The 12,673-nt window shown below is 30.3% G+C and overlaps 1 protein-coding gene across 2 annotated transcripts in view; it reads left to right on the forward strand.

Moving 5' to 3' along the window:
• Positions 1-11,469, forward strand: part of LOC119669037 (furin-like protease 2) — a gene marked incomplete at its 3' end in the record, with an annotated part of 541,440 nt that extends 529,971 nt beyond the window's left edge. For both annotated transcript variants that reach the window (XM_038078764.1, XM_038078763.1), the window contains 2 exon segments: positions 10,019-10,123; positions 11,221-11,469. In XM_038078764.1, coding sequence (XP_037934692.1) covers positions 10,019-10,123; positions 11,221-11,469 — 354 coding nt within the window.
• Between the last annotated feature and the right edge of the window lie 1,204 nt (positions 11,470-12,673).

Below are 12,673 nucleotides of genomic sequence, written 5' to 3' on the forward strand. Positions count from 1 at the left end.
AAAAATATTACATTAAAATTACACGTTTGATAAGTTATACATTATATTTGTAATTTTAGATAAAAATCTGTTATGTATTTTATATAAAAAGCATCCAAAGTTTGTAGTGTGAAAAATACCACAATGACTGAAACCACCACAATGAATATTGCCACAAATTTTAGAAACTGTAAAGTTTTTAAACTTTCACTGCAACTTATTAAATCTTTACTGTTTTAGTATTAAAGATTTAAGCACGATCTATAACCCAGAATATAAACTTCAACTGATTTCACGCTTATACGTATGAGTGTTCAGCGATTGCACAAAGAGTTTTTGACAGAGTTTTTCATCAATGGTAAATTGAAATGTAACCAGACTCGTAGTCACACACAAATTCTTCAATAATAAATGGTTAAATGTAATGTAACCAGACTCATAGTCAGAGGGGCGGATTGAGTGACTAAGATCCACTTCAAATTGAACCGCACACAAATTAATCGATTATAAAATTTTATTAACTCAAATACAAACCGTGTATATATAACTATGAGGAACTAATCACGTTGAATAGCTCTGAATTACTGTCCCTATCTATTACATGAATGATTGTCTCATCTGAGAAGTTCTAAAATTTTTTAAGTACCATATTGGAACTTATTTTTTAACAATTACGTAAGTCGTTACGATTCTGGTAATTCCACCAGGCTTATGCTGACATATCACTTTTTATTATGAAGAAAAATAAAAACTCTATTAATATATATAATTGACCATCGTAGATTGTGTGCGGTACCTATCATTTCAATTCAATGCGATTTTGTGATTGAATCAGATAAAGTTTTTGCTTTATTTCTATTTTTTATAACAAACATTATTAGAGTATGTACAACACATAAGAATATTTGTTAACACTAGAACTGGTTACAAAAGAATTAATAAGGAGTTTGCTTTCGATACCAAATACATTCTACTTTACAGATTATCAAAACCCAGTCTTTTAATTAAGTGATAATTAGATTATATAATTCATCAAATGATAAAATTATCAAAGTAGATCTGTGATATTGAAGACTCTACTAATCTTTTTTGTTTACATGTCTCTAGAGCTGATAAGAATGAATTTTCGCATGTCTTTTAATTTTCTCAGCAACTAAGGAAGAAGGAATGTAGCTTTTATAAAAAGAATCTATTCGATTTCTTCGAAAATTGTTCAGTTTATAAAGTATTAGTTCCCAAAATGAATTTCTGTTTTTAGGCCCACCAAGCTGTATTCTACGTCATGTATCAGTGTCCATCACCATATAAAAGAAGAAGATTTAAAATCTTTAACCCAATTTTTTTACCGACCTGACAGAGCTGCAAACCTGCAAAGTTAGAGACTAGACTAAGTTTTTAGACTTGTTAGGTTAGTTAACTTTCACTCGAATGGGGCAGTCATGCTTTTCAGTGTAGTACTGCACGCTAACCGTTGAGATTCTTTGGTAAGTCTTTGTAGACTGCGTAAAAATAATGCTATGTTAATCCATAGTATCACACGAACCATTATTTGAACACAAGTGAACTTTGGCAGACTACGCCGCTATTCCAACTTAACCCAACCTACCTTTTTCATGCACACTAACTTGTGTGTTGCCACTTGTTTCCAGTTTTCCGCTTGAATTTTTCACATATCATCCATTATACGGTAGGACACCTTTCTGTGGACCTTCATTGTGACCTAGTCTGATCGGCACATACAAGCAGCACAATACATGGTAATGGTAATGATTCATGGATTAGGCTTAGGTCTTTATGCGCTGCGATCAGCTTAATCTGTTGTGCACCTTTTTGTATTTAGAAGTTTAGTTTATCTAGAAAACTAACTAGCCCTGTTGGAAGGAGCTTTTAAAGGTCCGTTTTATCTGCTACTAGATATGCCTAGAATTTAGAATTTCTAGAATTTACACACTATATTGTAGACGGTTGCTTCAATTCTCAGAATTTACCAGGCTTGTCGAAGACGTTTTGCTTTAATGGATCCTCATAGTATAAATATTAAATTTTATCGCTTAATTTCACTGTAACATATTTTTTATATATTTTTATTAATATATCATTATATTATGAAGAAATTGTTAATATTGGTTTAAATAAAATAAATTGAATTTTGTACATATTTACATTATCTTTGACCTCAACAATGACTTCAGTCTCAAAACTCACTTTTTCATTAGTACCAAAACTTATTTTGCTGGGTGCCTGGTCACACAGGAATAAAGGGTAATGAGTCTGCCGACAGTCTTGTCGGGATTAAGTTGGTCTATAATTATGTCTCTAATTGATAAATGGAACTCACCCGAGAGAAGTCGATACTGGCGCGACAGTCGAGGTAACCGTCAGGTTAAACAGCTGGTTCACCCCTACAGTTATGGAAAGGTATCCCTCTCCAGCAGAACAGAGTTGAGATTACTGGTGCGATATTTAACGGGTCACCATTATCAAATATCACCTTTATCAAATAGGTCTGTCCGAAGAGATGGAGTGTCGACTGTGCTTAAAAGCAAACGAGACCTCCAGTCACATTCTCTGTGACCGCCCAGTCTTGATCTGGCCCAGGAGGAGGTCACTGGGAGGAGAGCTGCTCTCCCCTTCTGACATCAGGAGATCCTCAATGGACGGCATCCTGGCCTTCATTCGAAAGGCGCGATGTATTCTGTTCGGTTAGGGTATGTTACAGCACAACAGATCAATCTGATCGCAGTGCTCCGCTCCGCTCCGCTCCGGGAGCTAGTACCCCGTTCATTCCCATTCCTAATACCAAAACTTTATTTAGTTTTGCATTTATTTATAAGTATTGGTTAAAATCAACCCTGGCAAAAACAAAATACATTATTTATTTTATAAATTCATACTAACGATGTTTGAAAGAAAACTTGTTTTATTATTTAACAAAAGCATGAAAAGTTTATATTTTTATAACTTCAAATTATTGTCTTAATTGTTAAAACTCAATTTAAAGTTAGTTTAATTCAAATTTTTCTTCAAACAATATTTTTCGTAATAATTTTATTCAAAGTTATTGTCTTAAATGTCCCCTAAGGATTGCATTGTTTCATGGACATTCCATGACATTTAGTTTTTGGTCAAATATTTTTCTTCCCCACTTAGAATTATTAAATCCAATTTAAGGCTTTTAAGTTATAAAAATTTAATTTTCCCACAGAACTAAAAGTCTTTAGTTGAATTTTTTAATTTATGCCTCCATGTTTCTAAATCAAATCTCGACTATGTGATAGCGACAGCAAACTTCCTTGGGTTAGATTAAAATTTGCATATCTAATAGGAACTCGACTAACTTAATTTGTTTTTGTGCACAATTTTCTAATTTTTCAAGAGAACAACAATTACAATTCAATGCTAGATAAAATCCTTTTCTCTGCCTCCTAGGAATATTATTTATTTTGGGAAATGTGTAAGACAAACACACGTACATGTACGATGAGGTCTAATATTTGAGTTCCTGTGTACTAAAAAAATATTCCAGATACAGAAAAATAAACTTACACTAAAACAACAACAACAACAAAGACAAATAATACCTGTAACTTTATTTAGCAACATTTGTTGAATTTCCGAAATACTTCTTCCAAAGGGCAGAGTTACGTGCAATCAACGGATATTTTACTGCATTTGAGTAAAATATCTATATATGTGTATGGATGTGTATGCATGTGTAGGTGTGCATTTCAACAACGGAAACAAATGAAATGACTAAATATCCGGTCTACTTATATAACTTGCAACTGAACAAAGTAACAAAAAATTGTTGCATGAAATGCGAGTAACATTTTTAGCCTTAATTTCAGTACAAAAAAATACCTGCAAATGAGAAGCATTTTTAATATGAAAATTTAGACTTTACTTTTACATCGCTAAAAAACAACAACAACAACAACAACTACAACGTTCCTGATAAGTTCAACATTTTAATTACAATTGAAATTTGAAATATTTTTTATTAATCAATCTAATGAAGAGAAATTTTATTTTCATCATAAATAGATGAATATATCGTAAAGATATAGCGTAAATAAAATTTTTGACTCGTTGCTGATTCTGGAGAAAGAAAAAATTTTTAAACCACAAAATCTTAACCAGCAAAACTTTGTGCAAAGAAATAGAAATAAAATTTGGTTTGCTAAAGTTTTTTATTTATCTTTTTTTCTCAAATCCGTGAAGAAAAATTCAAAAATTCCCATGCGTTCGAGCCCTTCCGGCACGTAAAACGGCAAATTTCAAAAGAAAATAGTTACAGAACTTTTACAGCTTTCAATTTTCTTAAACACACACTCATACGCACACATGCATGCATAACCACACACACACATACTTAACTCCTATTGTATATATATCCATAGATTGCAATAACAATATTTTCGCCAAATACTCACCACGGAATGCAATTGAGACATCTTGCGCTGCGGCATTGAATTTACTGATTTTTGATTGTGCAACGTGATGCGGTTTTTAGTGCACACACAGCTCCAAACTTACGATTTCTTGTTGCTCACACAGATACAAACACACATAGATACATACGCACATAGATACTTTAGTTGTTACATTTGTAACATACATTTTACTTATGTGTGAGTGTTGCATAGCAATTGTAATTGCGCTTTTGATCGAGAAGATGAAAATGAAATATTTTGCTGATAACTGAGGTCAACAAACGAAATAAATTGCACTCGAAATGCGTGAACACAGATGGGATTAGAAAGGAAAATGTTCAACGGAACCATTGCATTGAATGCAGTCGTGTGAAGAGCCAACACAACTGTGAAGTTTAGTTTCTTTCACTTTAAAAAAGGTTTAAATAAAAATAAATAGTATAATCACATTATTAGAAATGTTACTAAGCTACCTCATACTCGTAATAGTTAGATACTTTTTAGTAAGTAAGAGTATGTATACAAATTATATTAAGAAAATATTTTTGAAAAAGCCGTGATGACACAATATGTATATAATGGAAGCATCGATGGCATCACCAATCCTGTTCAGTCAAGAGAATTGACTGCTTAAAAGAACACACTTTGTATGAAAAATTAAAGCTGGGAATTAAGGATATTGTACATTGGGAGAGATGTCATTTAAGAGAGTTACCATTAAATTTTTTATTATATTTACTCTTCTAAAACGAGAATATGTAAAAAGTTACAAAAGCTTTCATTACCAGAACTAAAAAATTTTTGAAGCAATTTGAACAATTAAAAATGATAATAGAACTCAAAAGGATCTGGAACTCGCAATGCAGGAAAACCCATAATTAATTCAACAACTTAACATTTGCATTTTAAGTCTTTAATTCTGAATGATAATTATGGGAATGGTCGTTAGGTTGATTCTTAGTTTTATGAAAATTTAATTTCCTTTTCTTTTTCTTAGGCATGAAATGTATTTCGCAACCTTTCTGATTTATATGATTTCCTTAAGACATTCTAAACACAATATTATTGAAAATTTCGTTTGTAACTGTTCGCTCTCCAAAGTACAAAACTATTCCGGGTTTTACTTAAAACTAATTGTTTTGTTCAATGAATTGACTTGGATAGTCTAAAGACTCCAATTTAATAGAGTTTGACAATTTGTTTGACAAGCACATTAATTATTTATAAAGCAATTTTTCTTTATACATAATAGATCTCTATTTCAAAAGCTTAAACCACGTCCTATACAAGAATTATAGGTAAAATCTTTATTTTAAGATATAAAGTTTCTTTGTTTTCACTTTTTAAATAGTCAGGATTTCTTTTACGATACTCACTTACAACCTTACTTATTTACTTACAACTTTATTTAGTTTCTTACAATCACACAAATGTACATATTGTACTAATTCAGTATACATAAATACGATTACAGGTAGTTACTTATACGTCATAGGAAAACCTTTCATTTACCAACTGATAAGAAATATTTTACTTCCAAATATACTGATATATATATGTTTAATATAAATATATAACAAATACATATATATACATATCTTATAAACACGTATCATTTAATATATATCAGATATACAGAATTGTCACTATTTATATATTTTGAGCCTTGGCAACGCTGATTGTTGTCAGGTGTCATCTGATGTTTCCATACGAAAGCATGAAATTGTTAAACATAATCCACTTTAGACTTGTTGTCAAAAGAGCATTACTTCTGTTATTTACAATGATGTGTAAGTTGAGTGTTTACGAAAAAATGGTATTAGCGCGAGAAAATTTTCGTGCGATGCTTTATTACGTCTTTCGACATAGATTTTAAAGACAAGAGTGCACCGTTCAACTTACTTCGATCATATGGCGATGAAGCTCCATCCTTTGCCACTGTGAAGCGCTGGTACAATGATTTTAATCGTAGCCACAGTTCGCTTACTGACAAAATTTTGGAAGGTTGTCAAGGTTGTTGTGCCATAAAATATTGATGCAAGAACTATTAATACAAGATCGTCATGCAACATACTATGAGATGGAGGAAACCCTAGACAAATATAAAATATTGAATATTACACGATCATTTAGCCATGAGAAAGATTTGTTGTCATTGGATCCCTTATCGTTTGACAAAATCAACTGTACAGAAGATGTTTGCGTTCGAAGCAGTCTTTAGTGAAAGTCTTTAGTGAAATACTAAAAAGAAACAAGCGCCATCGGAGCATTTGACGCCGTGGTTCTAACGACCGACTATTTAAACATTCGAAAAATCAAATTGATGGCTCATCCGCAGTACTGATTTTAATGTTAATTTGGCACCCAATAACTTCTTATTTTTCCTGAGCGTCAAGAATAAATTGCGTGGACAACGATTTTTGCGGAAAAAGCATTTAAAAACCATGTCTTGGAGGTGTCTTGGAATGAAAATTCTATTTTAACAAATAGATTCAACGCATGCAAAACTGTATTAATCATTAAAAGAATTCGTCGAGAAACAATAAAGCAATTTTCAACAAGTTAGTATATAAATAGCGAGCCTCGTAATCTGATTTATATAATTTAGGAAACATATATATATATATTATATATATTAAGAATCTGGTGCAATATAAATCCTTTTTTCACTGATTTTTGAATCTACACTTCGTTCTCATGATCATAATAATACATATATAATGTAATGGATGATAACTTGTAATAGTAATACTAATGAGAGGACCTATACAGTTATTCACATTTACGGCTCGTTAGCTATTAAATTAGAAGAAGTTTTTGGTGTAAATGGTTATTTGATTATTTCGATGGATTAAAAATTATGTATTTTATCATCTTGGTGCTTTAATTTCAAAAGTTTTTTCATACGTTTCATTTTATAAATTGTACCTAATTTCTAAATTTGAATTGCATACATTAAAAAATAATAAAGTTTTTCTAAAAAGCAATTTGATTCCATAGCTTAGCCGTATGCATGCATGGAAGGGCAAATGGACAGGACGAAATAAACTCAGCTAATCTAGCTGATCAAGAATATATATACTTTATAAGGTCTAGAACGTTTCCATGAATATGTTACAAAAATCTTTTCAAAACTTATACCTACACACTTGCTATACTTCCTTGTGAAAAGGGTATAAGACTATAAAAAATATATTTCAGGTACACAAGCCAAGAGTTATTTATTTAAAAAAATTTTTTAAAACTTTAAAAGAATTGTCCAATATAAATCATAAATGCAAAAGATTTGCTTTGGTAAAATTAAAAAAAATACAGCACGAAATTAAAAATAACTTCCAAATAAAAAGCAAACTTCGTACCCAATTCCCCAAGCAACTCCAAAATTCGTCTGCAAACCTGCAATGTTTCTTGAGTTTTGCTTACATTTTAAAGTTGTTGGTCAATGCGGAGAATTGCCAGGAAAAAGTACATCCACACAAGAAATGTGGGGCTTTTAGGAAAGAATTTAAAAGTCATGAAAAACGAAGAAATCTCGACATCAAAAATCTTTTTCCTGCTTCAACTTTTCTTTGCTGATTCCGATATGCTATTGGGAATTCTGCATTTTAAATGTACTTTCCGCAAACACAACTAGTCGTATATACATTAGGAGGTATCCATAGATATATTCTGATGTGTATAAATACATTCGAAAGTACTTTTTTGCACTTGTTTGGATTTCCACTTTTCCACTGAGTGCAAAAAGCAATACTTGAGAATTTCTGATTTGAAAAGCGAATTGTATGTGATTGAATTGAATTGAGTGCACGTGTGGTTTCCGCTTGTACTTCCCGACTTCTTCAGCCCTCGCAGTTTACTCTTTCCTTAATAAAAGTTGATGTATTTTTAAAAAAGCAATACAAAATTAAATTAAAAACACAATAAATCGCTTACTCGTTACAAACATAAAAAATCTTTCATGGAGCTTATTACAATTACTTTTTTCCATTTTTTTTTAAGTTTATTTATTTATTTATTTATTTATTTTTTCCTTTATATGAATTTGTGTTCATATAAATTCGTACTGCGGTTTTGCCTGCGGTTCTTTTGTAATTTATACGCGATTTTACTAACGAGTTTTGTTTCGGTTTTCTAATTAAATTACTATTATAAACAAGTATCTGTATAATTCACTAGGTTTTCATGGGGAAAATGTTTTATTTTTTACGATTTTAATTTAATTATGGTTTTTCAACTCCACAAATTAAAGTCCTCTACATTTTTTACTACTACATACCACATTTGTTGAATCAAAGTAATTTTTTTATTTAATAAATATTTTTCAATTGTACAGAAGAATAGACGATTATATTTTGTTCAACAAATGTTCTGCAAACCACAAATTGATACGATTAAAGACAAAGTATTAACGCAGTGATTAAGCCAAGGCATTAGTACCTGAGAAAGATATTCATAAATAAATAATCATAAAAATAGTGTAAATATACACACGAAATATAACACGGAGCAATGATAAGCATGAATACCCTACCCTCTTATATCTTAGATATCAAACCAACTTATCCTAAATACAACAGTTTTCAATCTTTGCAATGAAGATGAGTACCTAAGAGAGTAAGAAACCAATGAAGTCAGTGCGATCCAAAAAAAAACCGACTTAATAACGAAACAAAATATTGAACGGCTGTATTTTTATACAAAAGTCCCAATCTACAGAAATTTATTAACAATCCGCTATTCCATGAAATTAAAAAAGTAGATATAATCTTAAAAGCAAACTTCTCTTATCATAAGATATAAAGCGTTTAACATGACGAGCACTTAACGCTTTTTAAAGCAACCAAAAAGTATCTGCAAAAACGTGAGAATTTCCCAAGAAATCAGTTTGTGAATCTATACTGCAATATATCTATACCGACAATATCGTTAGCAACTGTCGCTTGGGAGAACAGGACTTAACACAAAAAAGGACAATCATAACTATTCAAATTTCAAAAAACTATTATTCCGTGTAGCTTCCTATACAGCTCGATGAGCAACTCTGGATGTTGTGCTGAACCTTCTTTCACTTATTTTTTTCGATATTTATGAAACACAGATTGTTGGAAAAATTCTCCTCTCGAAAACTAATGTTTTACATCGCTGTTGATTTTACTTCACGCTGTTCATGCTGTATAGTAGTACAATCATGATAAAGCATCATATCCCTGTGTTGAGAATGCACTCTATTTTTCAGATTACCATTAAGCTCGATGTATACCTATATGGTCTCTCTTCATTGAGTCTTTAAGTTGATATTAGTTTTAGTGTTACGTAGATAAAAAAGACTTATTAAAGAAAAACAGACAACTTAGTACTATTAGTACTTGATTGCTTTGAGTTTAATTATTATAACATCCGATCCCAATGAAGAAGTTGAAACGTTGGCAATTTTATATATAAATTAATACACATGCAAAACTAAAAAACAGTTTTTATACAAAAGTTCACAAGAGCCTTTGTATACAAAAAATTAATTAATATACATATCTTTAAATATTGCTTAAACATTTATTTATATATTTATTTATGTTATTTATATTAATTTTATATATATTTCCTTACAGATTGGCGCGCTTAAAGACTATTATTTATTTCATCATCGTCATGTCTCAAAAAGATCCCTACGCACAAGTGATGAGCACCACAGCGCCTTAAATTCCGAACCAGAGGTAAGGACATTTTTAAATTGTGACAATAACAGTAGTATGGCTAATTCTTTTACTGATATAATTGTATATTTTACTTTTATCATAGTTTTATTTTTATTTTAAGCTAAGAGATTATATCAGTGACTCACATAGTCATTTGCCAGAGATTAAGTTCTGTTTGTAATGCTTTTATATAATTATATATATCTTTATACCTGTATAAGTTTAAATAATAAAAAGTATTAGAGAACTAACAGAATATGATATGGTTTCAAATTTTGTTCTATCGAATGTTGATCGTTATTCAACACCTCTATCAAAAAGTTGCCGTACATTATTGCTTTTCCGAACTATTTCCAATATCTCTCATTCTCCTACTTCAAACTATTGTCTTCATTTATTATATCAACTCGTCAAGACTGGAAATGCCTAATTTTTCAAAAATATCTATATTGACACATCTGAAGAACCATAATCTTTCTATAATTTGATACAGGCCTTTTGTTCTTTGAACATAAGAAATTTTATATTTTCCAAAAAGCCATATAGAGACTATTTGTTTTTTGACAGAACTTGAAATATTTTTTTGTAAATGTACCTTCCTGCAGCACGTCATACGTTTTGCCTAATCCAGCCTCCTCTATAAGGCGCATGTAAAGCTCCTAGGTTTATCAATCAAAAAAAAACTCATAAACTCCTAGGGTTATGTTTTATGAACTCACGGTAATTGCGTTATATTATTCTTCGTAGTTATATCGACAGAATTCATTACCTGTACTGGTACATATTTTTAATTACTATTAATTATATATATGAGGAAACTTTGTATTAAGCAGAATATTTGTTATATATCTAAACAAAAATGGCTCTAAAAAATGGATATATCCCCAATAGGGAGAGCATGTATGTATTTTAAACTTTGTAGAGAAGTGACTCATATTAATAATTTATATACTACTATTTATGTGTAGTCATAAGAATATATAGGTATAAAAATTATATATATACTAAAAATTTTAATATCGGTTTGTAATATTAAAACACTACCTAAATGCTAATTATACTTCATACTAAAAATTCATTTATTTAAATACTGAATTCTATATTTTTATTCACAGGTGCGATGGATGCAACAACAACATGAGAAAACACGTCATAAACGTGATGGTTCCTATACAGCATTACCCGGTTACAGTCCGTACGACGTTATACGTCCATCCGCAAATTTCGGCAGCGGTCCTAATTCACGACTGTCATTTGCAACTGGACTACATCGTCCAGCGCCCCGCGCACCACGTATACAGTACCGTGATGCAAGCTCACACAATATTTTCCCAGATCCTTTGTTCAAGGAACAGTGGTACTTGGTGAGTAAAGTATGTAAGCACTTAAATTCTGTTTTTCTACCCCATATACTCGTATTATGGTTGGGTAGTTGTTGTTATTGTGTTAGAACGCTTGGTATTTGTTAACCTAATTTGTAACCTGATTCCATTGGAGTAGGCAAGTATAAAAATGGTAACAGTGAAATGCATGGAAAAAATACAAATATGGTTAAATGGTTAAAGTTTTAAATAAAATGGAAAAAATATTTAGCTTTGAATATATATAAGTATGTGTGTACATATGAATTTAAGTGAAGCGTATATATGCAGACAAGTGAGTATTTATTTACTACTATAGTTGGGTGTATATGAGTATATGTATCTGCATGTCTGAAAGGTTCCGGTGCAGTACCAACTGCACTGTGTATTTAAACTGTTAAGCACTGTGTATTTAAATGGTTTAAAAGTATTTAGGATAATAGCAAAAAAAATGTTGCAGAGTAAAACGTGTAACTACCATAAATAGTTTATTTAACAGAGGAATCCTACTAACTCAACATAAAAAATTAACTTTAAAAAATGGAAGTTGTGTTTAGCTATATGTAGTTTAAGTTTATAAAAAAATAAATAAAATTAGTTTAAGTAGTTTATTAAATGAAATTAATTTAAAGAAAACACTATTAGGTTAAGAGCTTGAATCGCTCTAGATTTATAATAACGTTTATGGCAAAGATTGAGTTAAGCTTCTACATATTTACCTATGTAATGCATATAATCTATATAAATACTATTATATTATCTTTATTTCATATGGTCTTTATTAAAATATTTTGAATTAAGTTTAAGAAATTCTAAGCCGAGTATTATTTATATATACATATTGTCATAAGTAATTAGTCTAAGTTTAATTTGTATGTCTTAAATTTACAAATATTATTCTATCTACCTTTCTCTTGATTTTTATTGATCCTTAAAATTTAAATTTTCAAACCTAAATAAAATTATTGAATAATAAATAAAATATTATTTTATATTGATTAATATGACAGTCACCAAAATCACTTTAACCTGAATATCAATTATCACGTTATTTTGATATATATCATTGAACGATCATATGGGTTTGTTGTCATATATGTGACTTCAGTAAAAAAATCGTTTATAATAACTACTTTATTTAATTTATAATAATTAAGTTTTGCAAATACAGGGGTGTCCACTTTGTAGCTCTAAAAATATACGCAAA

The sequence above is a fragment of the Teleopsis dalmanni genome, chromosome 1 (genome assembly GCF_002237135.1).
Source record: "Teleopsis dalmanni isolate 2A chromosome 1, ASM223713v2, whole genome shotgun sequence".
NCBI classification, from domain to species: Eukaryota; Metazoa; Arthropoda; class Insecta; order Diptera; family Diopsidae; genus Teleopsis; species Teleopsis dalmanni.